The sequence below is a fragment of the Epinephelus lanceolatus genome, chromosome 9 (assembly GCF_041903045.1).
Source record: "Epinephelus lanceolatus isolate andai-2023 chromosome 9, ASM4190304v1, whole genome shotgun sequence".
Taxonomy (NCBI): domain Eukaryota; kingdom Metazoa; phylum Chordata; class Actinopteri; order Perciformes; family Serranidae; genus Epinephelus; species Epinephelus lanceolatus.
In genome coordinates this window covers 31990245-32017988 of record NC_135742.1, presented here as the reverse complement: position 1 = coordinate 32017988, position 27744 = coordinate 31990245, and the positions used below count along the sequence as shown (strand labels likewise).

Here is a 27744-nt window from a genome sequence, read left to right as displayed (position 1 = left end):
CATGTCCACATTCCCCTTTCCCCATAAAAACCTTAACTTCATCTGACTTGTATCAAGTAAACTCTGCTCACTGTAATACAAGTGTGGTCATAAAATCAATGTGGTTTTACGGTACATTGTTAATCAAGTTGGTGCCCATTAGTTACCCTCCACAAATTTTTAGATTATTTTTACTTTTCATACTAAAAATATTATAACTTTTGAGCATTTCATACAACATACTGATTGAAATTGTTGATCTGGTGCATGTTACAGGCATCTGATTTTTAAATGTTCACATTCGAGAGATAGTTTTTGGTTTTTTAATATGTTGTGCTGTGCAGTATTGCTTGGCAGTGCTGTGTTCACATTGGACTGATGCCAGCGTAAGAGAGCTCTGTAGCGCCCAGGCATAAGAAGTCATCAGTTGGCAGCTGTCGGGGATGGGAAGAAATGTTGTGATAACATTAAAAAGCCTCTGTAGTGCACGGGGGATAAGCAGGCAAGAATCCCAGAAAATTAGCAAATGTCATACCTCAGAAGGAAACGTTGAAAGAGCTGCATCGACCAAATAAGCTGTCACTGTTTTCAGTTTTGTCAGACCGTGAGCCAGATCTGCTGTCTTTACTGGGAAAATTAACATCGCGGGATTTTGTTTTCCATGTGTGAAAGTGACTCTGTCTGCTAACTAGGAACCTGTTTTACTGTAACCCTGACACTGCTGCTTGGCAGTGCGGCCTGTGTCATGTGTAGCCAAGGCTGCAGGTTCGTGTGTGTGTATGGGTGTGTATGTGTGTGTGTGTATGTGTGTGTTATAAGCAGTGCCTGGAGCCGTGCCTCCTACTCCCTTGCCGTGGTGACGGCACGGCATGGCGCTGACACGCTAACGAGGTTCCTGCTGAACGTGATGAGGCTGAAGTGGTGTGAAGTGTGTGGTTGTGCGGCGGAACACACACACACACACACACACACACACACACACACGCACACAAGCAAACTCACCTCTTCAGCATGTACCTCTTCTGGTGTTCTCTCTCTCTCTCTCTCTCTCACACACACACACACACACACACACACACACACATAGTCATATGTGCGTGAACTGATTACACACACAAAGTGAGTCAGAGAGCATCCTTGGCAGAGCCGAAGCTCCTCAGCTGAGGACGGTCACGACATCCATAGAGTCAGAAGGTTGTTTCAGGGTCTGTTGCTTCACTGCAGTACAGGAGCTGGCAGGTGGACAGGACTATAACTTCATTTTCTCAAGATTTTTTTTATCCACTGTGTCTTTTTTTTTTTTTTGTTACCCCAGTAACTGCAAACTCTGCACAAGTGCACGGTAACTGGCCAGCTCCCTGGGCCGGGCTGTGGGAGAGTTTGGAGTTTGAAGGGGCTGAGGATGAGGATGGTTGCAGTGGGAGTTAAGCCACTTTTCCTCACCACTTTGTCTTGCTGGCAGCAAAACTGTATTAGCGGGGCCTGTTTTACTGCAGTATTCACTTTCTAAGCTCGGGCAGAAGTGAGACATCCTCTTTTTTTTTATTGTTATTTGGCAGGAAACCTCCACTCATCACATGCCTCCTTCAGTCTCCACTCCCTCCCTCCTTACATACTCACATAGCATTTCTTCTCCTTCTTTTCCTCCCTCCACCCCTTTGCCTGGCCTGTTTCCATCCTCTTATCTACCCCCTCCATCTTCATTCTCTTCTCCCTCCTCCCTGTCTCCTTCTTTCCTATCTTTTCCTCCTTACTTTTATCCTTTCCTCTACCCTTGTCTACCTTCTTTCCTCCCTTTTCTATCCCCCCTTATTTGCTTTCCTGCTCTCTTTTCCTTCTTCTCCCTCCATCAGTGTCTCCCCTGCCTCCCGACCAGCGGCAGCTCCCCCGCTTTTGTTCATCCATCACGTTTGCCGACAAAGAGGACAAGGACGCGTAAGGGAATCCAAGTCGCTATTCACTAGTGTAGCCCATCATAAAGAACTGCATTCTGGGTAAAACGAAAGTGTCATCTCAGTGTAGAAAATGAGCTTTAATGTGTGATTTTGTGAGAAAAGAGCAGGGGAGCTGCAATATTGTAACGTATAATGCTGTTAAACCAGCTTAATGCCAGACTGTCATCCTCATTATTATGGTCTCTGATCTCTGGGTATTTGTTAATGAGCAGATAATGCTCTTACAGATCTCGCCGACTTTGATGTACAGGTATGACAACGCCTTTTGAGCAGGAGAGTTTTTACATCTAAAGCCTCTGATACAAGCGTTCAAATGAAAAGTTCACTTCCTATCATACTCAAATGCTGTACTATGAAATGTTTTTTTTTTGAGCCAGATGTTTTCTCAGTCTGTGATGCATTTTTAACCACTCTGCAGTATTCTGTCTCTTCATCATCTCTAATAGCCAGCTTGGGTGTATTGTTTGTGAAGGCCTTTTTGGGAGATGAAAGTCCTTCTTTTTCAAGCTGTGCTCTGGGGTTTATGTGAAAACATCAAACGCGCTTCAATTATTTTATTTCCCCCATACTGTAGAATTTATTAGCATATTCATCATGTGTTCACTATTCATGTGTAGGATATTATGAAGGCTGTATGATGATAATTCATGGTCTGTGCCTGCGCTGATGCCGCGCTGCTTACAGCTTTGTAGGTCTTTTGTTTGAACAAAAGTTGATTAACTGTTAAATTAAACGAAGAACAATTTCTGCTGAGTGAAAAATCCAAAACTTGTGCTCCAAATCACGTTTTGATAGAACAGAGCTTATATGGAAGCCTGCATTCATGTGTATTATGAAATTGAGGAGGAGATGCAGCCAAGATGGCTTCATAATAGTAAGAAATTCTTCAACAAGACTCGATGGGGAGTCAGACCGAAAACCTCCTTGCATTAAAAAAGAGTAGGGGGCTGTCTTGTTTAAGGTAACAGGGAGACATTGAAATCTTATCCAGGAGGTCCAGTTTAACTAACAGACTAATTTTAGATAACTCTTGAGGCTTATCATTTGCCAAACACGGCACAATGGTTTGAGGATTTTACAACTCCTGTGATAATTGCAACTGTTAATTTAACTTTCATTGCAAAGATTGTCAAGTAAACAGTAGAAATAGTGCTCGCATTACAAAGTTGCCAGGAAGGAATGTGCGCGTGCATGTGTTTGATTGGCCAAAACAGAGCCTTACTAAATGCTGGGCTGGATTATCAATTGGGTTTTCTGGGCATGGGCTCAGGGGCCCACGCCACTTGGGGGCCGATGCAAACAGCCAAAAACAAACAAACAAACAAAGAAAACAAAACAAATCATCTCTCCCAAACTGACTGTCAGCCAGGTATCCAGGCAGGCTACAGCTACAGTAGTTCAACAATGAATGAAACAAGCAGTAGAAGTGGGCGCAGCAAACTAAAGAGAAAACTAGAAAAAGAGGAGAGGAAGACATCAGTATCATGAAGTGGTCCATCAATTGACACATTTTTTGTTCCACCAAATCATCCTTGTTCACTTTAAGGAGATGAGGAGGCTACCGTTAGCAACACTCAGCCTGAGGCTAGCTGTAGCAGCAGCTCACAGTCACAGTGGTTTTACAAATCATCTGACCCAACACTGTGGCCGTGGAATGAGAAGAGATCTTCAGACAGACAGACATAGGGACGGCCCCTGGAGAGCAGATGAAGAGAACAGGAGTGAGACAGCAACGTGTGTGTGTTCAATGGAACATAGTATTTTCATAATGAAAAAGCAAAAAGGCTTATTTTCCATTTGATGTCAGACACTTTCAGGCTTGTGTAGTAATAGTTAGCCTACTTTCAATGGATACTTTCAGTGGTGGAATGTAACAAAGTACATTCACTCAAGTACTGTATTGTAGGTACTTACATAAAATTTTGAGGTTCTGGTAATTTCCATTTTCATGCTACTTCATACTTTCTTTGTCCTTTGTGTAAGAGCTTGCATGCAGGACTTTTACCTCTAACACAATTTTTACACTTAAGCATTGCTTCTATTACTTAAGTAAGATATCTGAATTCTTCTTCCATCACTGGTTACTTTCAATTTTCCATTAGAACTATTTTGTATATGCCCTGAATTATGTATTTGATTATTAAAGAAAGAAAAAAAGCCTGACAACCACACCATGTTGTCTAGGGCCCCATCAAACATTTGTGCCTTTCGTAGACCTTTGCTGCTAGCATGGCAAAAAGGAAAAGTCCACCACTGGATACAGTTTAACTGTTTGTCATTTATTTGTAAACATAAATCGTACATTTTTCATGTATGTATTTTATAGTAGTTACTCTTTCTTCTGCACCTGTCTCATCAAGGCAGCCATTTTCTGTTTTACTTTCAACAGGTCTTTAGAGAAGGAGGACCTCTCTGCTTTGTGTAGCTCAGTGGATCATAACAACGAAACAAACAACATAGAAGGTTTTCTGGTTAAATAAAAGTGAGAGTAGGGTGAGAACAATGCTGTGGTGTTCTGTGCCATGTTGTTCAAATAACAAAAAGCCACTGAAAGGGGAGTTGTGTTTCACACGAGCAACAAGCTGTGGCTGCATCTCTATGGCTAGAACTCAAGCAGAAATTGATGTCTCTGTCTCTGCTGCGATGAATCTGTTCTTGTGTGATTGGTGAGAGGTGTTGCAAATTAGTGAGTTTAGTTTAGATAGAGGATCTTACGTTTTGTTGTTGTGTCACCTCCAAATTTACTGAGGATAATCAAAATTTTACTGTTCTACTGTTCTGTGTATTTAGAGATGTGTTGGAGCAATAGGCAGTAATGTACTTCCATAATGTTTGGGCACTTACGAGACATAGGTTTAAAGAAGGCTTGTCAACATCGAAGCAAAACTTGACATATCCTGACTTTTATAGGTCAAGCAATCAACAGTCCTGCATTTCCCACAATGCACGTCAGTAGCATCTTTTAGCAGATCCTCTCTGCCAGATAAATGTCTTTCAAACTCAGTGACCAGAGTTTCCTACAGTTTGTGACACAGGCTGTTGCTAAAAACTCTTCAAGTCTCCAAGCCTAAATTCCCCCAATGACATCATCAGGGTATGACATAATACAACTGTGTTCATAGGCTAAATAGTACACTCTGGGATGAGTAAACTGAACTTGAGGTGTAACATCAATTACTTAATTTTATAATTTAAGCAGCAATGCTAAATATTATCTGGTTCAAGCTGCGGAAATGTGGGATGGTCATCGTAGACAATGCCAATGATTGGAAGTTGTGTGCAAATGTTGCTCTAAAAATATGACACAAATTGGCCAGATGGAGGAGCTATATTTAAGGCCCAATAACGTTTTTTTAACACCATACCCCTCACACCCCAAGTCCCAAATTCAACCAACAAGTGCGGCTCAATGTGGTCTATGAAATACCTACAAGAACCATTAAGGTCTCATCGGGAAAATTAAACCATTTTGAATTTTTTTAAAAACACATTTTTGACATCCTCCTCTTAAACCCTAGGTCCAATTTGTACCAAAATTTCTGTGGATCATCACTGGACCAACTTTATCAAATGTTATCGATGCTTATTGATACCTCATTTTAGTTTGAAGATATTTACCATTGAACTTCAGAGGGGGCATGGCTCATATAAATATATAAATAGACCTAACCCCACAATCATTTGGCCAATCATTACAAAACTTGCAGGATATGTCCACATAAGTACTTTAACCCTATGGGCCCAAACGACGCATATTGTGTCCAAATTCACACCTGTTCTTCTCTATTGATTTTCTCCGCAACCGTGCGTCATAGCGAGAAGCCATGCATATCAGAAACAGCAGAACTGTAGCTTTCCAACAAGACCAAGCACTTGTCGGTAGTCCAATGTTTTCACAGCGAAAAAAATGATAAAATTACACTAAAATCATGAATAACAGAGCTTTCATACAGCTTTGCACACACATTACTCTTGGATGGATTACTCGCGAATGCAGGCTCACACAGAAATGCCACGCATATCACATGAAAGCGCAGGAGCAGAGCTTTCCAATGATACCACACACATCATTGTGCTGTCATCCCATCATGCTATAAATCCAGATTTATTGTCTACAAAATAAAAACCTGACAAATTTTTTCACAATCCATTATACAGATCTTGTTATCAGTCACTTCATATAGTGAGGAATATCTTATCTTACCACGTCTTAGGCTTGCGTGTGTTTCTCCCTGTCTATCCACATTTGTAGTCCGGCTTTCAAGATGCAAATATCTCCATATTGTCCAGTTGACACTCCATCAAACTTTGTATGACAAGACCAGCCACTTCACCTTTGCACACCCAGACAACTGCAGCCTAATTATGCATGCATGACAGGGCCGTAGTCACCATATACATTGAGGGGGACATGTGTGCCCCCCAATTCCCAAAATGCCCCCCCAATATATAACTGAAACTGAAAAACAACAACAAACTTTGTTTACTGCAAACAAAGTGGCAAATATTATCTTGGAGGACATCATTGCACTGGGTTGACTATTTTTCTATGATCTTAGATATAAATATTGCATGTTTCTTTCAGATAAAACACATTTTTGACTTGTGAATGAGTCAATGGAATTTCTTGCAATAATGAAAAAATACTGGCAATCATGTCCGCCTGGCACAAACCACATGTTTTGGACAGCTGTGAAGTGACAGAATGTCCCAGCATCATGGTTCTTATATTGCCAGATTCCAGAGAGTCTCCCCTCTTCATATATGGCAGAATATGTCAACTTCCAACTTGCTATGGTGAGATACATGTAAAAATGTAAGAATTTAGTTACATGGATTTGTTTTTTTATAAAAAAAAAAAATATAAAATACAGGCACATAGAAGGACATGAAATGATGGCAAATCTGGATAGCCCTGATTGACCTGAAAAAAAACAAGATATAGCATGTGTATGTAGCCTTTATAATGACTGTGATATGAGCTTAAAAGTAAAGGCAGTAAAAATACCCCAAAAACGCCTAGGGCCCATAGGGTTAAACATACCATGAAAAATGCGAAAATGGGTGAAGCATAACACAAATCAGACTATAAATCAGGAGTTGTTTTTCTATCATTTTGAAACTTGCAGGATATGTTGAATAATAATGTTGAACCACATGTGCAAAATTACTTTGAAATCGCTTAATAGAGGGCGCCACCAATAAAACAATTGGCCTTTTGCAAAATCTGGCCATAAATCAATGACCATTTCTAAGTGACAGTGTTGCCAAAGAAGAGCATGGCCCAGCACTGATTATGACATAAATGAATGAGCATCTGTCCCATTGCATCAAACCTGTTGGTTATTCTTAATGCAGGTATCATAAACTGTCAGAGGTCTTGATGCTACCCAGCTTTCAAGTTTTAAAGGTCTATGCTGGCTTGAACCCCAGAATCGCCACTTGCAGCTATATTGTTAAGTGGACCAGTTTCAGGGTTTTGGACTGTTGGACTTTTAAAGATGTCACCTTGGACTCTGCACACTTACATAATGTGTTTTTCACTATTTTTGGACACTCACATTCAGTATTTAATTGATTAAATGTAAAAAATGATGGACAGTTTTGTTGTAGCCCTAGCACACAGTCATTTTCTGTACTCCTCAAATATTTTTTCTCTGCTCCGTATGCAGCGTCTCTTTTCTGTCAGAGGTCTGCCTGTTCTCCAGCAGAGACCATAGATTAGCTAGCTTTAAATACCTCTCAGACAACACTGAGCCTTATGATGCTGGACCTGTTACTGGCCTCTCTCCTTCTGTAGTTAAAAGGAAAAATGCAGCACTATGTTTTAATAGGATCAACGCAGCCCCGGGGAAATTGATGAGGCTTGCCAATTATAAGGATATATTATAGAGCTTGATCCAGGCGCTTCTCGTCCGCCTTTTCTCCCACAGCAGCAAGGCGAAGGAGAGCATTAAGCGCAAGGTGATGTGGGCCTTAATTCAATGACACAAATTTCTGCTCTCTGTCCAAGTGTTGAGCGTCGTGTGAGAGCAGGATGGGGTCCAGTGAGTGACAGAGTGGAAAATGTGAAGAATGGCTCAGCGAGACAGTGTTGGTGAGGAGCCAGGAGAGACGGTGGAGAGCGAGGGGAAAGCTGGCGTCAGCAGCAGATGAGATGAGCGAGCGGAGGAGGAGTTGACTCTGATGGCACTGTGCTCAGGGAAAGGAATAGTAGGAACGTTCACATACGGGCAACCCCCCCCCCCCCCCCCCACACCACCCCCCCGTCCTCCTCTCACTACTCCCAGCCGTAGGGACGGCTTCCATGACAACAAAACCTTTCCTTAGTGTTTCTGTGACAACAATAGCCTGAATCTAATGCATTTTACCAGCAGCTGTTCAGGTGCTACCTGTGGTAATCAGGTGCACGTCACTGGCTTTTTCCATTAAGGGTGTTTCCATCACACTTTCCTGTGTGACCACAGAAGTGTTAGAGTGAGAGGAACACACACATCAAAATGTCTGTGACAGATTTCGATGGGATTTACTGTTCAGTCACTGTGTGGAGTGAAGCAGGTTTACTCCCTGATAAGTCTTAACTGAAGAGTAGTGAATTCGGTCCCTCAGTGTGAAAATTTTGCTCCTATTTTCATATCACTTATTTAATTATTTAAATGCAGCGCACAAGAGTAGATAGTAATAACCATATAAATGTTGAAAAGCATTATTTTTGACTCACTAAAGGAGTCTGCAGCTCTGCTTTGAAGTTAAATTACATCTTCAGGCCACACTGTATATCTTTAGAAGTACAATATGTGCATTAATTGCGTTGGTTAACAGTTGTGATAAAAGCACCAGCCAAAATGAAATACAGAGCATCAGTTTGCCAATCTGCTCCCTTTTCCTCCAGCAGGCCTCTGAGGGCAGTCAAGGATGTTGCAATTTAATGTTGCATGTCCTTCCAGTTAAAAGAGTGATTCAGATAGGCCTCCCTTCATTTCCAGAGGAAAACAAATCTATCAAGGATGGAGACTTGCACAGCCTCATATGGCGAACAGACTGCAGGAAATTTTACCCCCAGCTAAGATGTGAAAGGGCAGCCAAGCTCACCCTGAACCCACCTAGCCCTGTGTGACGGCAGGGTTAGAGTCCCACTGCGAGGCCTGATGTGACTATACATCACACAGCTACAGCTCACTCGAGGGGAAACATACTGGCACTGGGCAAAGACAGCTGGAGGACATCGTGTGAGAAAGGACAAGGGAAGTGAGAGGAGGGCAGGAAAGATGGCTGCCAAAGGCACACAGGGTCAGACAGGAAGTGGCCACTCTCGCTTAGCTTCCTGGTAGGAAGAGCGTAAGAGGTCACAGGGAGAACATCAACAACTCAGGCCCGGCTTTTTGGCAGAGTTAGGTATATATACAGCAGTAAATCACAGCGGAATGGGAGGCAGTGTGCAGAGTTTCAGGCTGTATGTTTTGACTAAAACTTCCCACTTGAGGCCCCAGGACTCCTGTGTTGTTGTGGCCTCTGCTCTTTCCTCTCCAGACCCCTGATCAGCAACCTGTGCAGTCCCTGCTGTAGAATGCAAATATTTAAAGAATTATTCTGGGTTGTTTGAATTTGTGTCTTTTTTTATAGTTTTGGGCATCACTTCACCTGGTAACAATAGTGTTGTACTTATGATGTGTTTAGATGTGAAAGGAGGTCAAACAGGGCAAGAAACAAGCGTTCAGACAATCAGACAGGTTTTAAAGAAACACCCAGATTAGCCAAACTAATTTGAGAGGAGAAAACAAAGGCGTAAAGTAATATTAATACCAAAACTGTATGTTGTAAACATCCGACAGATTTGGGTGGTGAACTTTAAAGGCATAGTCTGACATTTTGGAAATGTGCTCGGAGTCAGAAACAATTAGCTTGTCTTAGCACAAAGACCAAATAGCAACCTACAGGGTTACTGTACCAAACACTTTCGGTATGGTACTTTTGAAACCAAATATAACCCTTCAGACGTGGTAGCTATACCCTGGCGTTTCCATCGCAAACAGTACTCTTAAATGTGGTTGGGGTTGTTGTCACTCACTGCTCCTTCCAGGACTCAATCTATTTCCTCATTACTAGTGACACAGAGGGAAGTGGGCACCTCATTTATCGTCCACAGAACGGGGTTGCATGCTGCCATTTTCAGAACAAAATAAAACAGGCTGCAGTAGGGATATTTAAAATTGCAGGTTTGTGCATTTAGTTCCAGCTTTAGCTTTTTTTTCCTCCGAGTGTGGATTAGGATATATGCAGTTCACATAATCCGGTTGAAATTAATATATATAAGCACCTGAAGATCCACTGATTGCTAAGTGTAAGTCATATAAAAACAAGTAATCAAAGTTGTCACATTGAAATTTAAGGTGTACTAATGGATTCATGTCATGTCAACTCACGCATTGAGTAACATTACAAGTTAACATTCCACCTTAAAAGTTGCGGGCAGTCGGCCCAGTGAATGAAGTTATTTTTTTCCTCAGAATACAGCTGCTGCAAGAGGCAGCAAAACACCCTTTCATTTTATAGTTACAGTTTACCAATAAAACTCTCCACAGTATGAACAGTGGTTACATGAGCCTCAAAACCAGCCTCAACTCAGCCCTGAGCAGAGTGACCGTCCGCTATTGACCAATCAATGGACTGCAGTGTTCACAGCTCCACCTTTTAGTACCAGATCTGTGTGCTAGGTACCCCAACAGAGGAGTGACCAATGGTACGGAACGGTTCTGTTGGTACCATCCACAAGTTGCTACCACAGCGACAGTGATGATTAGGTAACATATCTATGGCCAAAATGCCAAACTAAACGGATTCTACAAAACAGGTGACATCATGGTGGCTATGTTTCATACATTTCATGAGAAAACCTGAAGAAAAGCAGAAACAGCTAGCTTGGCTCTAAAAACTCACTTATTAACATGTTTTAGCTCATTTGTTGAATTGGTACACAAACATTAATGTAAAAATGACACTGTGCGGGTTTAACAAGAGAGATATAACTTTTCAAAAATGTCAAACTATCCCTTCAATTTGCTTGTAGTATTTCAGTGTTGCTTTTAGATAATCTGGCTAAACTGAAGGCTTGTTTACAACTGGCTGATTGTCCAACTTTATTCAGGCAGTGTCGTTCTGTTCATAGATCTCAGCAATTGTTTCAGTGACTTCAAATATATATCTGATAGAAATGATGGCCCAAACTACTGAAATAAGTTACAAATTGTATTAAACTGGACTTATCCTTTACCAAGATGCATAACACTGGTCCGTGACAGCCCCAGTCTGTACTCTACATTTATTACCCCTGCATTGATCTTTGAAAAACTTTTTTATTACTTTACAGTGCAACAGATGTATTTTTTTAGCCTGATGGTTAGAGTGTTTGAGGATTCTGGAAATACTTTCAGAACAGCAGTAAGTGTTGTCGAACAACCTTCTAGGTTTTTCAAAAATCAGCGGGTATTTATTTTGTGGAAAAGTGTGTGCTTAACTCTGCGACTCAAATATAATAGTAGTACATGAGACTCAGAGACTGGGTGTAGGTCTGTGAATGCTGAGCAAAGCTCTGGCCTTGCCTCACATTAAGAAATCTTCACTGCCAAACACCCATCCCTCAGAGCCCACTGAACTGTTTATAGAAAATCTTTCAGCTGAGCACATTTGATGCATCAGACTCCATCTGAGCTCTCGTGAACAATTACTACTACTAATAGGCTTTTAAAGGGAGATACTGTTTATCTCTCTTCACCAAAGTTGAGATGTTTAAATTGATGCCTGGGCGTGACACACCTGCACATGTTTATACATTTATGAAGCTTCAGTTAAACTTACCACTTAGCAAGACTGTGTAGAGCTGTGTCACTATTGATCATGGCCAGAAACACACAGCCATGCTGAAAGTGTCGGACCTAATGCATCCCTCAGGAGCCGCAGTGATGAAGTGTTCAGACGTGTGGCTTGCCATCCAACGCTACGCTAAAAGTGCAGAGAATATTACTGACTTCCGGGAAATCGATGAGTGTTTTATTGTGAAATCCATTAAGGAAAATCATTGTTATTTTCATTATCATCCTTAGAGAGAATACATGAAATCAAGCAAGCAAGCTGTGAGCAGGCACGGACGCAACTGGCAGAAAAAGTTGTGCATGGCTGACTGAGTGAAGACGTGAGAGACACAGGCAGCTGGCTCACTGAGCAGTCATCTGTGAGCGTGTGTGTGTGTGTGTGTGTGTGTGTGTGTGTGTGTGTGTGATTCTCAGCAGCTCCAAATGAAATTAGCCATCAAGCCGAGTCCTTTAGCAGCAGTGTGCAGCAGAGACTCAAGGTCAGACTTGCTGATTCTGCTGATGCATTTTATTCTCCGGAGCCAACACCGGGCTGCCGGATGAGGGGTTACCGCTGCCCACCAACCCCTCTACTCATTCCCACATCCATTCATCCTGTGCACACGCTCCCTTCCCTCCATTATCACCCTGGTCCTCCCTGGCAGGGGAGTGTGCATTTACCCGTTAAATTAGGTGGGGGGAAGGAGGGGGTGACGGTCTCTGTCGGAGTGCCTGGATACCCTTGCCTACGTGCAGCAGGGAGATGGATAGGCTAAGGTGTCCTGATTTCCCATGTGACTACAGTAATTGTGTTATAATGGAGGTGGGAGCTGAGTGGCCATCAGCAAAGGGACAGAGGTACAAAGCTACCGGCTTTGTGTCCCCCTCCTTCCTGTCGCTGTACAGAACAGTAGACTGCAGACTGAGACAGCAGGGGATTGTGGGTATGATGTCTGAAAGGCCATGCTCGCAGTTTTAATACAGTAAGAGCTTCTTGACAGGAGGAATTTCACTTGCGTGTGCACCCCAGCTTGTTACAAGTTATGTTTGTATCTTGAGCCTCTGACTTAATGCTACAGTTTGCAACCACTTTTTCCCTCGGGCACATAGCGAAGTGTTACACCTGATCTCCATCAGTTGGTCAAGTTGCTGTCTCAACACTTGCTAGCTCTTTTGATGAGCTTGAAACTGAAGCAGCATTAAAACTACATCTTGCCTCAGGCTAATGTCACCAGAGATTAATCCACCAATGCTTTAAATTTACAATATTAGAAATCAGAAATTAGAGTCATCTAATTTAATATCAGTGGATAAATCAGTTAACAAATAAATGGGGACTCCACTGATTTTACATATTAAGTTAAGTTTACTATCTTAGCTTTTTACAGAAATACAAACTGGAGGTGTGGAGTTTAAAAGATGCAGGCGGGGGAGGGGGAGTGTGATGAAAGATGTTTTCCAGTTGCATTAAGATTTAGGAATTTTTTGGAGCTTGACCCACATTAGAGACTAAAAGTCCATTTCCTTTTTAATCTGTTTCTTGCTTGTCGCCTAACTTTATGTAAGTGACATACTAAATTGCTGGAGTAAACTTTTAATGACACTTTTAATTAATATTCAGGCAGCTTTCAAAATGAGAACCGCTTTCTGTGGACAAACTAGTTAATTGACCTGAATCTGTAATGCCAGCAGAGTTGTCAAAGATGCAGAACACAGACAGTCTGCACTTTAAAAATGCAATGACGTTAATTCTTCTGCTCATGTATCATTAGGAATATTTTTACTTCCTTCAGTGTCCTGCTCATAGACATGCATAGTAACCGACTATAGCAACTGTTTTTTTGTAATTGTCCTCATGTTCTCTCCTCTGTCCTTTGCTTTCAGGCACCATGAGACCAGTGCAGAGGAACTTCTACGAGCCGTCGTCTGCTCCGGGGAAAGGCGTGGTATGGGAATGGGAGAACGACAATGGCTCGTGGACGCCGTATGACATGGAGATCTGCGTGACCATCCAGAACGCCTATGAGAAGCAGCACCCCTGGCTCGACCTGACCTCTCTAGGCTTCTGCTACCTCATCGACTTTAACAGCATGTGTCAGACCAACAGGCAGAGCCAGCGCAAGAGACGCCTGCGGAGACGCATGGACCTGGCCTACCCGCTAATCATGGGCTCCATCCCCAAGTCGCAGTCGTGGCCTGTGGGAGCCAGCTCTGGCCAGCCCTGCTCCTGCCAGCAGTGCATCCTGGTCAACAGCACGAGAGCCGCCTCTAATGCTATTCTGGCCTCCCAGCGGCGGAAGCTCTACGGAGGGACAGCGGGCAATGCGGGCGCCACAGGAACCCTCGCTGTAGTGCGGCAGAGCAACACCTTTGCTGGAACCTCCCTCTGGTCTCCGACATCCGCCTCCTCCGGCCCTAACAACAATAACATAAGTATGGGAGGTGGGCAAGCCAAAGCTGAACAGGTGCAGTTGCCACTGTCCTCTGCCAACTTCCCCTGTTCCCCTGTGATGCCATCTCTTTCATCCGCCCATGGCCACCACGCTCTCACCATCAACGGACAGAACAACCTGAACCGGCCGGGCACCCAGCGTATTTCCATGGGCACTGCCAGAGGAGCCATCCCACCAGGGTAATGATGTTTGCAAACACAATCATTCATCCCCCCTCATTTTCTAATTTGGATGTTCTGGAGTCTGCAGCAGCCAGTTACTTGTTATAGTATGAGGATAATGCTCGGATTCGGTTGAATTTACAGTTCAGCCGAGGCAATGGGAGGATATAAAAAGCAAAGAGACAATCTCCATTTCTGCTTGTCTGCTTCACAAAGCTTCAGCCTGCATGTGTGTGGTGTATTGTACTTTGTCATTTTCAGTCTTTATTTCTCTCTCTGCTGATTTACGACTGCTCTCTTTAACGTGCTGATCAATGGATCTGCAGAAAAAAGCCTCGGGTCCAGCTGATTTTACTGAGGAAGAACCCTTCTCTTTCATATGTGTGCCTGCCATGGTTACTGCTCCATAATGAGCTTATGTTGGCCCCAATAGGCGTGAAATACTGCAGCTTCTCTGGATCATTCTGTTGCCTCTGCTTTGAACTAATTTGTTACTATCACTCTACGCTGTGGTTGTTGTGTCATGGGATGTGGAAAAATATGACAGTGTATGTGGAATATCTGTGTGTGTGTGTGTGTGAGACCGTGTTATTGTTTCATGGTGCGGGTGTGTGTATGCACGGTCAGGCATGTGAAGTGGGCTCTGGTGTAGCTGTGGAAACCTATTTGCCATGGAGGCAGAGCTCCACTGGGGAAGAATGAATAATGGATCAAGGAAAAATGGGAGCTTCAGCTGAGCGCTCTGACCTCAGAGCGATTCAGCGAAAGGAGCTGAGGAAAAGATGTGTGTCTAGCGTTGTAACTGATACTTCAGTCCCCCATCCTGCTTTCTTTTACTAAAATAAACCCTCTCCTGATCTAATTTGATTCCATTTTGTTCTCGCCGCTCATGGGGGGAGACACACTTACTGCATGTTTGAATAATACCGTCCTTCACCCAGGCACACATGCTTTCACTTTCTGTGGCCTAATTCTGTGTCACTGAAAGGAAACGTATAGGCTCCTCATAGCAGGCTATGACCTTATTTTATACCGCGAGCAGGTGGAGAATGATGTGTCTCTGTGCAGAGGTGTATATGATACAGAAAGCCAGCACGGAGTGACCCATTCAGGGACGTTTCGTCTGTACTTTTAAGAATTCAGTGAAAGCTCAGGCGAGCGTGGAGTTGTGGATGAAATGTGACTTTTTCACCTCGCAGCACAAACGGGTTTTGCAGAGACAGAAAGAGCGAGAGTGTGAGAGAGGAAGAGACAGGGGGTGAGGTAGAGTGTGTCGGTTCCCAGGCGAGTGGCTCGACATACAGGATGAGCGTGGTTAACATACACACAGCAGGACATGAGCGCTCACACATACAAACACACACACACTAACTGAAATGTGAACTCGCTCACGCATTCCCACAAGCGTGCTTCAGACAGATAACAGAGGAACCCACACAGAATGTAAAACATCAGATCTGTTTTTCACACACCCACACCCCAATAGAGCTGGTGCTGGGTGTGAGGAAGGTATTTGGCATGCTGTGGCTTGTTTACATGAGTTTATGTTGCTGCCTTAGGTACACAAACAACCATACTTAAGTCTATTTGTGCTACATTCATGTATTGATACTTTTGATTTAAAAAAAAAAAAAAAAAAAAAAGATTTCATCTGTGAATAAGCCAACAGCGTTTTTATGACCTTGTACCTTTGTATAATTCAAATATTGATCTTTTTGGTATCTGAAGAAGCCGCTGGTTGTGGGCTATAAATGGTGGTGGTGGTGGTGGGGTGTTGCTTCATGCATCTGTCTTGTGTGCACAAATATTAGAAGTGGCACCATCTGCTGGATTGTGTAAACACATCAGTTTATCTTATTACTGCGTTGACACAACCCACTATATCACTATCTGCCTTTACATGTTACCTGCTATAAACTGAAGACCTGTTGTGAAACAAGGTCATGTATGGTAACGACAGATGTCAGCTGCTATGGATTTTTTGAATTATTGAGCTCACACTCTGTTGCATGTGCCCGACACAGGAAAGCCATGTCACGTATTTACTCGTCTTTACTGTAAATCAAGGGTTTCCACTTAAGATTATTTTCATTAGAGAAGCAGCAAGTTCACACATTTTAAAAGCGAAAGGATGATGATTACATGAAGACATGAGAATTATGTTTGTGTGAAAGATATTATAAGGTGGAATGAACGCAGAAAGAATGTCACAAGATCTCTGGGGATTTTTCTCATGTCTTTTTTTGTCAGCCAAACCACTTCCTCTGTGCACTGTCTTTATGCACATTGGCACATTTAGCTGAGTTAAGACATGCGCTGCATTGTCCTCAGACAAAAGGAATAAAGTGTGTGTGTTGGCATGTGCATGCTGCCGTCGGCTGTGTTTACAAGCTCCACTCTGCTTGTGTTAAGACTACTCGTCTTGAGTGGTGGCTGGAGGGCTGTGTGTGGAGTGCAGAGATCATTATCCCTCAGTGGGCTGCTGCACCGCTCTGCTTCGGCGCTCACCACAGGATAAAAATTAATATTGAAATTAATGAATAAATCACGAGCGCTCATCTGGACCAAACTGATGCAATTTGGATATTCTCGGTGTCATTACTGCTTATTCTCAGGGCATTTCAGGTGCAGTGTAAAGTGCATTACCCATGTTGTAACCCTCCCTTAGCATATCAGGGGAGAGGGCTTGCCTCTGTCTCCTGCTGCTCACATCAATATGCAATTAAGCACTCCTGGAGTTCTCTCTCCAACCCCCCTCTCACTGTCTTTATGGTGCATAATAAACAGATGAGGAGATATTAGTCCTCCGTCAGCACTTTCCTAACTGGGCCTAATGTGGTCTCTCTATTTGGGGAATCACATTGCTCTCAGTCTGATTAAGTCCTCGAGGCAGGCAGGAGATTCTCCCAGGAAAGGACGGATGATACAGAGCAGGAGACAGAGGAGGGACGGCGACCCTTGCGCCCTGACCTGACAGGGGCCATAATTAATGTGGTGATAATGGGCTAGGTATGTAGGGGCTGGATTTATCACTTAATTGCATCAGTTTGAGGTCAGATATTACAGCATTAGACGTAAAAAATACTACCGTAGGAGATGGAAATTCCTCAGCAGCACACAACTGTCCTCTATCAAAGGTATGAGTGTAGCCAGGCGCGATTGACAGAAGGGAGCGAAGGAGTGAACGCGGGTCAGGAAGAGAAAAATTAGAGCTGGCAGGGCGAAAGAAATGCAGAGGTGACGAGGTTCAGTCTGGTTCGCTGATCGCGCCCTGTCAAAACTTGAGCACTGGAAACAACAGTGTTGTGGTGGAAAGGCCAAAGGTCTGCTCTTGTTTACACTGACGATGAGGTATAATTGCATGTAAGATGTGAGCACGAGCCAACGCAGGACCATTGGATACTCTCTGCATTGACTTTCTTGGCATGGAAATATAAGATCAGTAATGACACTGGATTTCGATGCACTCCCAGTGGTGATGATGGTGTTTTTAGACAAATGTGATGTGAGAGAGAGAGAGAGGGAGAGGAATAAGGAGCAAGAGGGAGGAGCTAGAGCCAGAGTTAAACCCTTAAAATCATCCAGCATTAGAGATTGTTAGCAGAGTATGAGGAGGTGGCATGTGTCTTAAACCGCAGTGCACTAGACACAGCAGGGACAGACAGGGTCAGTGCCTCAGAGGTGCACATTTCTTTAAAAAAAGAAGTCAAGAAAAGAGGTTAGCAGCACGCAGAATGAGATGAAGGGTAGCAGCTGCACCCGGGCCACAGGTTGACTGGCTGGTTTAGGGCGTAGTCTTGCATAGGAACAATTTCTGCAGTGTACAGAGATGTAATCACACGTTTTACAGACATGATGAAGTACAGCGCAATAGGAAACTGCTTGCAAGATGTGGATCTATCTGTCTCAGTAAAAATTAGCCATGAGCACAGTTAAGATAAGTGCGTTAGCTTGTTTCTTTCCATCCAGCAGATAACAATCATTAGAAGCTGCTGCTGGTTGTTTTTTGGCGGCTGTGCAATCACGCGGCGGGCAGCTGTTTCACCAACATATGCATATTTATTACGCAATGCACTCTGTGGCTGATGATTGAGATATTTGCTAGAATTGGAAAGCAATAAAGATGAAAAGCATTCCTACTTAATGTTATGTTATGGATCCTTGACAGCTCCTCTGAAGGCTTACTGTATGCGTATAGGAGTGTGTCGTTTGTGCAGTGTGTGGTGACGGCACACAATGTGAGAGGGTTTTAAGGGCTCTCATGGTGTGTGCTGTCTCATTTCTCCTCCTAATGAAAATTATTTGTTTGATCACAGCGCTCTCACTGAACAAGCTAAATTATACATGCACTCATAAAGGGAGGCATCTTGTTCATGGTGTGTTTTGATTTGATTTAGACTTAAGTGCATTTTAAATGAAGGAGGAACTCTCCCACTGGGCAGCACCCAATTTTGGTTTATTAAGTATCAAATTTTGCCAGTTTAGCCAAACCTGTTCTACTTTTCATATTTCTGTTTGATAAGGTGATGCCACTTTAAACATTTTCCTCAGCAGTGAAAACAAACAGAAAAGCTGATACTGGTGCTACGACTCAGCGATGGGCAGCTGAGTGCCTCGACATATCGACTGGTTGGGTTTTGTTACAAGCAGCGACTGCAGCTGTCAGTTCTTCTGCTGCGGTTGAAGGTGCAAAATCACTCCCTGTAGTCTTTGCTTTAAACTAGATCCTGCACCTAAAATCAAACCTTTCTCTGTTTCACACCCCTGAATTTGACATTCTGAAATAAGGTGTTCATCGCACATCAGAGTCTTTTAATTTATTTTGACTCACATCTGTCGAGCATGCTACAGTAGTCATCTGATCCCGGCCTCTGCTCCTCTGGTGTGAGACACAGTGTATCTGAGTCCCTACCAGAGATGCGATAGGACACATCAGGCTCAGCCAGGCCTCGCGTCCTTTTTCGTTATTGCACTCAGCTTATTGAAGGGCTTCCCCTGGCACAGGAACAGAGGCTCTCGCTAATATCAAAGCAGTCTCTTTGATGCGGATTTGTGAAACGCCTGAGAGCTGCAGGGCCAGAGTCACTCCATGGTGAAAGAGCAGAGATTTAGAAGTGTATGTGCAGTGTGTGTGTGTGTGTGTGTGTGTGTGCGTGTGGTTGATAAACTGAGATAACCAACAAGTGGCTCAGTGAGCAGCACCCTATTTACACCTGTTCATTTCATGTAACTTTCATGTAGAGCTGGACAGAATGTATCTAAGACATAGACTGGATAAAAATAATGGACTAGCCACTTTGACATCACCCATCAGTTTGTGGACTCCTGTTTTGAAGCCATGAGTTTGGCATTTTGGCCATTGCCATCTTGGATTGTTGGAGCCAGAGGTGACTCATGGTATGTGGAGGAGAGGGTGGAGCTGTGGAGGAGTGAGGGTGGTTGAGTGACTTGAAGTAGCTGAGGTGAGGCCTCGCAGACAGCCTGTCACTCAAAGTGGCAGTGCTTTTAATTATGCATAACTTAAAGCCGCGTTAAAATTTAAACGGATGAGTTATTTAAAAATTAACCCCACGTACAGCTGTCATGAAGGGCGAATTAGCTATCAAGACCAAAAAACCATTTTTTGTGCCAGGCTGTAAACGTGTATTTCTGCTGTAAAGCTGAGCATTTTAACATGGGGGTCTATGAGGACTGACTTGCTTTTGGAGCCAGCCTCAAGTGGCCATTTGAGGAACTGCAGTTTTTTTGCACTCCAGCATTGGCTTCATTTTTCAGCCCCGGTGGTCTAAGAACATCTTCTCAAAACCAGACTCAGACTACAAGAGTTTGGGACAGATTTATTCCCAAGACTCCAGACAGTAAGAGGAGAAATCGGTCTGGTAATATTCGAGCAGGCTCATCAGGGCTGCCCAGATAATTTCAAACATGTTTGACATTTAGAATTAAAAATCTGAATTATTACAGCTATGAGTACATCAGTATGGAGCAGCTGATGGTGTTGCCAAGCAACAATAAATATTCTAGCCTTTGAGGCTAACATTGGCTAAATCTCACATTCAGCTCTCGCTGAAGAATGAACAACTTGTGTTGACCGCGTCTCCCCAACCATGTCCTCATTCGGACTTGTTTAGCCTTCTGCTTTTTTTTTCTGTAAAGCATTACAGCAGGTTGTTGCACCATGTCAGCCTCTATAATTTTTTATAATTTTAATCTGCTTCCCCATGAAATCAGGGAAGGTGGTGCATTCATGCTCCCTCTGGCATCATTTTAATAATATCCTGTGGTGTGTGATGCACCACTGTTTTCAAATCTTGTAGTCAGTTTGAGAGTAGAGAGAAGAACATCTGTCAAGTTTCTCCTTATGTGCGTGATGCAACCCAATTCAAAATCAGTCAGGATTTTAAAACTCCTGTAGTCTGAGCTTGGCATAAGCATTTTAGTCCATTATGAATTTCGCCCCCAGTGGTGCTGTGGAGCATTACAGTTTGTCCCTGTTTTGTTTGTTTCTTTTGCATACATATAAGGATACACATAACTTTATGTAAGCACGAGCCAGCTGCAGACTGCACATTACTGCCAGGAAAATAATGAAAATATGTGGTGGGATGACAACAGATTGATCCGAGTAGATTAACAAAATGATTAATCTGCATTCTGCTCAAAAGGTAATGTTACTGTCAAATAACTAAGGTTTGAGCATGCAACTAGCTAGCTAACACTAAGTCCATGATGAGATTTGTTTCTACAGATTTTGAATTAAAGATGTTTAGTTTAGTTATGTTAATACAGCTAATTTAGACTCCTATAGGAAAAATATCTAGCTCTTATGCTGCTAAATCTTCCACTATGTTCACCAGGTAGTCGCTAATTTTATCTGTTAAACAGCAACAGCTATCCAAACCCAAGACACAATCATTGGTGGAAACAGAGACTACACTAATTTATAGAAAGATTTAAAAGATGCTGTAATAATATAAGAAATTCTGCACCTATTAGCTTCTGGATGCTCAAGATACAAGAAACGACCCAGTGTAAATGTGGCCCTTCTATCCTGAAGCTAAGATTTGACTTGATGTTCTGGAGCTGACTCACATCCAACTCGCATCTCATGGGATTTTTCTTGTTGCGTCTTTGCTTCACTCAAATGTGATTCAAAACAAGATATCAATTGCAATTGTAGTTTTAATGAACCCAACATTTCCATCCTATGATTTAACTTCGTAAGTTGCTGTTAGTTGACTTGTCTTGTCATGATGACACTGAAGTATACTTTTAACCTGAGGAAAGAAAACTTGTTCCTGACTTCTGCTGCTCTGTGGCCCTCGCTGTGGGATGCTGGTTGAACCGAGGCTCCGGCCTTTTGAAAAGAGACTCACTGACTTGTGTGCTCATATTAATGCCTCAAGTGCTTTTGTCCGCTCTGCTCCACAGATCTGGAAGAGTGCGCAAGTCAACTGTCTTTGTCGTCTGTGTTTGCCGTGAACTCCAGCCTCTCCAAATGTCATCCTGAATCAGGCTCTGCTGCAGTGCTTTGTACATGAGTCAAGCTGTCTTATCCCATCGCAGTTGTCTCTGTCTCTGTGGTGAAGCACATGTGACATTTTAACTTGAGTGTTTTTTGTGGCATGCAGAGCAGAACGAGCTGCTGTTCTCACTTTCCTCAGTGGTGGCATCACAAGCAGTGGCGCACGATCAGGACAATTTAGCGGCCATTTTAGAGGTCATAGGGCCATTTAAAGGAATATTCCACCTTTGTGTAACAATTACTCACCCCATATTACCTTGAATACACGAAGAGAACTTTGTTTTTCTCACAAGCGTGCACATTTACATTTGATCTCTGCTTGTGCGTTCCATTGAAATCCCACCTCCCAGTTTGTTCATTGGCCAGCAGTTCTGCTGTCACTCCTCCACCCCAAGCCTGACTTCCTGGCCAATGAACAAGCTTGGAGACAGGATTTTAATGGAATGCATAAGCTGAGTTTAAATGCACACGCTTGCCCAAGCGCGCTACTCATCCATGCTTGATACTGTTTATGCAGAAGTGTTTTATATAGTAAGGTCTTAGCAAAAAAGCATGTGTTTTGGTACTGAGCATACGACTGATGTGAGAGTTTGTAAATGCATGTTATGACATGGTTTTGCTGTTGTTAAACACAGCCATCATTTTAACCAATTCATCAAGAATTATTTCTGTTTTTGGATTCTTTATTTAAATTAAATTAAATCCTTATGAATTCAAGGTAACACAGAGTGAGTAATTTTGAGGATGAAATATTCCTTTAAAGAATGTGAAAAATATATTTTTTGTTCTTTAAAAAAGAATGGATTGGCACAACATAAATCACTAATCAGGAGATGATTAGTGTTTTCCTTTTTGATGTCTCCAAATGGCACCTAGAGGTGGTAGTATGACTCTGAATGAATGTATAATGTGGGCTAGTCACTTTCTGTGGCCATGAGGTGCTTTAAAAACACCAGTCCAGAAAGTCATTTTTTTATTTCCTTTTGTAGGGTTCCTGCTCTCCCAGTAAAGAACCTGACTGGATCTGGACCAGTGCACCCAGCACTAGCAGGTTAGTCAATATTCATTATAGACCATCTGCTTAGAAAACAACAAAGAAGAGTGTCTTTTTGTGTTCAAACACTTGATCTTGAAAGACGCTCACAATCAGTGCTTTTTTCACTCTTCTGTGTGTGTGTATGTGTGTGTGTGCTGTCCATATGCATCAGGTATGACAGGTATCCTGATGTGCGCTGCAGGTCTGCCGGTTTGCCTGACTCGGGCCCCCAAGCCCATACTGCATCCACCACCCATCAACAAGAGCGACATGAAGCCTGTGCCAGGGATCAACGGCATGCGCCGCAAAACTAAGAAAAAGCACCTGAGGAGAGGTAAGATGGAGGGAATCAGTGAGATGAGAGGAGGAAACAATATAGAAACAATATAGAAACAAAGAGGTGGAAATGCTACCATTGTATTTTATAGTGGGTTAGCAAATGCATTTGAAATGCAATGATAAGAGGAATAGACCAACCATTGTTTCCAGATCAGCTCTCTGTAAGTCTGATATTTAGCATGTAAACTAATCCAAAGCTGTTTTTTATTGTGATCAAGGCTCCATAATTGTTCTGTAAATGCCTCCCATTTAAGCTCCGTGAGGCTGTTTAAATCAATCTAACCTCACCCAAGGTCACTGATGATTCGTTAGGAAAGCATTCCTGTACCTTTCAAAATGCTCCCATAAAATGTAATGATGATTACTAGTTCAAATTTATGAGCAAATGCGGTGAAAGTGTTACTGTAACTCTTTTATAGGTGTCACACTCCATGCAGATTGACAGAAGCCGTCGTAAGGAAAGTAATTAACAAGGGACTGTTGTACTGAGCTGGTTTGAGAGAGGATCTGGTGTTTAGTTGGACGGCTTTGTGCTTGAATAACTGCTGGTCGATGGAAGCCGTGGAAACCGCCGGCCTCCCAAGAGAGTCTTTGTCCTAATTGATCAGTGAGGCTGCTGGGTTTTCATCTCTACACCGTAGTTGTCCTCTTCAACCCTTCAGAGCAGACAATGCAGCAGCACTTTATTTTATGGGTCCTCATAGTTTACTATAATTTACTACGAAGGAACTGATATGTGATTGTAAATTTATAGGAACATTCCAGCAGAGGATTATGTCTCCAATTTAATGATAAATGAATAATGACTAAATATTTAGCAGGCTTTAAATGGAGCAGTCTATTAATGAAAACTCGTCTGAAAATCATTTCTGACTAACTCAAGACTCTGCAGTCATGCTAGCAGCTCTGTGAGGCTTTAAGGGCTTTGACAGAGCCAACGGTCCGCTGTCAGTCAATGCTGGGCTGTCGATGAACTTCTGTTGCCCTACTCTTTGTGGTGTGTCCTGCACCATTGGCACTAGTCAGCCTTTGTGGGCTGTTTCTAGATTGATTCAGGATGTCGATGTCAGACTTGGCGAAGACTGTGAGTGAAATCACTGATTGGCAGTTGAACCATGCATGTATAAAGAGACCTGGTTACAGAGTTGGAGGTGGGACCCCATTAATTCATTCACTACAGTTAACTCTCAAATATGGTTATCAAACACTTGTGACAAACATAATGGAGGCAGGATATCTTACAGTTTAACAATAACCTTTATTGTCAAAAATGACATCAGTACACTGAAACAGTAAATTTCACTGGGAATTTAATATTACTTCAAGCATCTTTAACCCCTTTTACACTACCTGTTCAAGGCCGGATTATTGTGCTGTTTTAACGGCATGCTGTATATAAGATACGATCATGGAATGGGGGGCAGCGTTGTCTTGCCTTTAGACCACCATGGGAGGTAGAAAAGGTGCAGAACGGTGTCTGTATAAACAGGACAGTCAGCAGGACAGGATCATGGGTGGCATGGGTGTGACATTTTGACAACGTGTCATGCGTGCAACCCAACGCAGGAGATTTAAAAAGCAGCTAATAGCAGTTAGTGGCTAACTCAAAGAAGAACAGCGGCTGTAAATGTCCGCAAATTCAGAAAACAATGAGATTTGTGAGCTTTTTTCCCCTCCAAGCAGAGGGTGACATCAGCCTCCATATAACAAAGATGGTAAATGATTGTCATTACCATGTTAATGCCATTCTTAGTGTTTGTAAAGCCCTGCCGACACGTATGTCATATGTCACATTAGAGGCTGACGCTGTTGTGTTTCATGTCATGTCCATCTCTCCTCTTTTTATTCCGTGATGCCAGCAAGCTGTCTATAACTCCATAAAGAAGCAGCATGAGGCGACTGTCGTTTTGTTTCTGTGTAAAAATGCAAAGAAAAAAAAAAGGCATGAAGAAGGGACTTTGTAGCAGCTCTATGTCTGTTTAAAAGAGCTTCTTTTCTACATTATGTCCTATAAATAAATAAATAAATAAATCTTTTCATCATGGTGTATATGGGACAACATAAACACCATTACCAATATAACTGTGATAGGCCAATATCAGCCGACAGATGTATTGGTCAGGCTCTAATGAATAGTGCCAAATTACATAGCTCTTTACAAGAAACTCACTAGAAACTATTAGGAAATTGATATTTTAAAATGTGTTACCAGTGACACTGTAGATTGACAAAGGAGGCAGCAGCCAAATGTGCAACCTGTGTGTGCTGCCTGCAGACAGAGTGTGAACTCAGAGACACTGGACAGCTGTAAGGAAAATGGAAATGTATTTTTTCTTGTGCAGAGAGATTTGGACTTATTCTGCTCTACTTTCTGTACAGAAAAAGGTCAGACAGGCTTTTGATCCGGCTAATGAAGCCATCAAATAGCAATAGCGTAAAATGCGTAATTGAGTCTCTTCTGTCTTTCTCCTCCTTTTTTCTTGTTTTCTCTCCTCCCTCTCTTCACAGCTCTCTGCCTCCTCTGTCTTCCTTATCCTTTATACCTTAACAATTTTTTATTTATTTATTTATTTTTTGCTCAGTCAATCTCTCTCCACCGCTCTCCCTCCCTCTGTTCGCTGCCTGTCCCTCAAATGAACAAACAAAGGCTCCGGGGGAAAAGAGGTTGCCTGTAAGCGTATTAGGGGTGTAAGCTGTGGGTGTGCTCTCAGCCATGCTAGCCTGGTTGCACACGGGGATTATCAGAGAGAGTGGGGATGGCTGGGTTGTTGTGTGCCAGTTTGAAGGTGACCTCCTCTTCAACATCCCAGACATGTATACTACATTCACATGCATACTCACACTCTTATCAGAAAAAAAAAACGTGGGGCTGCAGTCACGCTCAGGCCAGAGCTGCCACTGAAACTGATGAAAGTTTGTCATCCATCAAGATCTAGCTGTTATTCTCTTGTGTTCAAATGACAAGCAAATGCCATCCAGTGGCCCATCTTTCCCTTTTTCATATTTACTTGTGTGATACATGGGTGTAAGTAAGTGGCAGGATTGGCTTTTCTTGAATGGTCATCTCATTTTTCTTATGCTTTATTCTATGACAAGGCAAAAACCCAGAGGACGTGGTGCGAAGATACACAGAGAAGATTAAAGTGGTGCCAGATGAGGTAAGAAAAAGACACAAAATACACACACACACACACACACACACACACACACAGATGACTTAAAAGTTTTGTCCCCACCGAGAGATGCACTCTGTGACCGTTTGATGTCCTAACCGAGTGTGAAAGTCTCATAAATACACAGTCATGTAGAATAGCAGCTGAAGTATTTTGGTTGGCTATTCCAGGACTGTACCATCTGCATGGAGAGGCTGGTCATGTCGTCAGGCTATGAAGGCGTCCTGCAGCACAAAGGCATCAAGCCAGAGCTGGTGGGCAAACTTGGCAAGTGTGGGCACATGTACCATCTGCTGTGCCTGGTGGCCATGTACAACAATGGCAATAAGGTGGGTAAAAGCTTGTGAGCCAGACGATGTTATGATGTCACTCTAGGCTCAAATTATAAACTCGCGATGTCTTACCGGATTGCATGGCACTGGCAGTTGATCGGCCTTCAGTATTGTTGTACACAGATGGGGATCTTACACAGTCTTACCAGATCAGTCATGCCGGTCTTGACAGCACAAGAATTTTATAAATTTTACTCATTTCATTTCACTTTACTTGCATGGAATACAAAGCAGCATGGCTCTAAAGCAGGAGAGCCAAATGCAAGCAGATTTAATGAGCAGCTATAACAAAAGTTGGTCTAATGATATCAAATGAGTCTATCAATTACTTTTAAAAAGCTAGATCACACAAACAGCACAATATTGTCTCACTTACCTCTGGTGGTATGTAGCCATGTAGGCAGTTTTGGTTTTATTTGTCCTGGTTTTGAAATAACCCCCTTTGAGATTTCTGCTTTCACCACCTGTTGTGGCGGTCACAACATTGACAGACGTATTCCCTCAATAACATCCTGTCAACAGCTTTCTCTGGGGATAATGTTTTTTGTAGAAAGTTGAATAGAAGGTAACAAGATTGTTGTTTCTGGAAATTCATGTTGCTGTGGAATTTTTCTAAAGTGGTAGTGACTGATTTTGTGGCCACTTGGGGGCAGCAGTGACATATTATCTATCACCTTAGAAATTTGATATGACCAATGCCTTAGCAAACAGGTGCCCATTGACACACCCAGCAGATGCAAAGCAACATTAGTGTTTATTTGTTTGTAGTGACCCAAAAAATCTATTATTTTAGCTCCAGTCTGCAATCCAGCACATACCATCCGCGCTTGCATGAGAGAAGATAGCTCTCCAAACCAGCAGACAATGGTTGTCTGTAATCATCATTCCAAAAGGGAAACCTGAAGACCCTCATGACACTAGTTAGCCAGTTAGCACATTATCA

The 27744-nt window shown here is 42.7% G+C and overlaps 1 protein-coding gene across 3 annotated transcripts in view; it reads left to right on the top strand.

The window, feature by feature from the left end:
• The window catches only part of dtx1 (deltex 1, E3 ubiquitin ligase), a 67157-nt gene that overhangs the window by 30268 nt on the left and 9145 nt on the right, over positions 1-27744 (top strand). For 2 of the 3 annotated variants that reach the window (XM_033620566.2, XM_033620565.2), the window contains 5 exons: positions 13667-14414; positions 22911-22972; positions 23130-23291; positions 26393-26454; positions 26640-26798. In XM_033620566.2, the coding sequence (XP_033476457.1) occupies positions 13667-14414; positions 22911-22972; positions 23130-23291; positions 26393-26454; positions 26640-26798 (1193 nt within the window). The remainder of the gene's footprint in view (positions 1-13666; positions 14415-22910; positions 22973-23129; positions 23292-26392; positions 26455-26639; positions 26799-27744) is intronic. The other variant, XM_033620567.2, reaches the window with a different exon arrangement.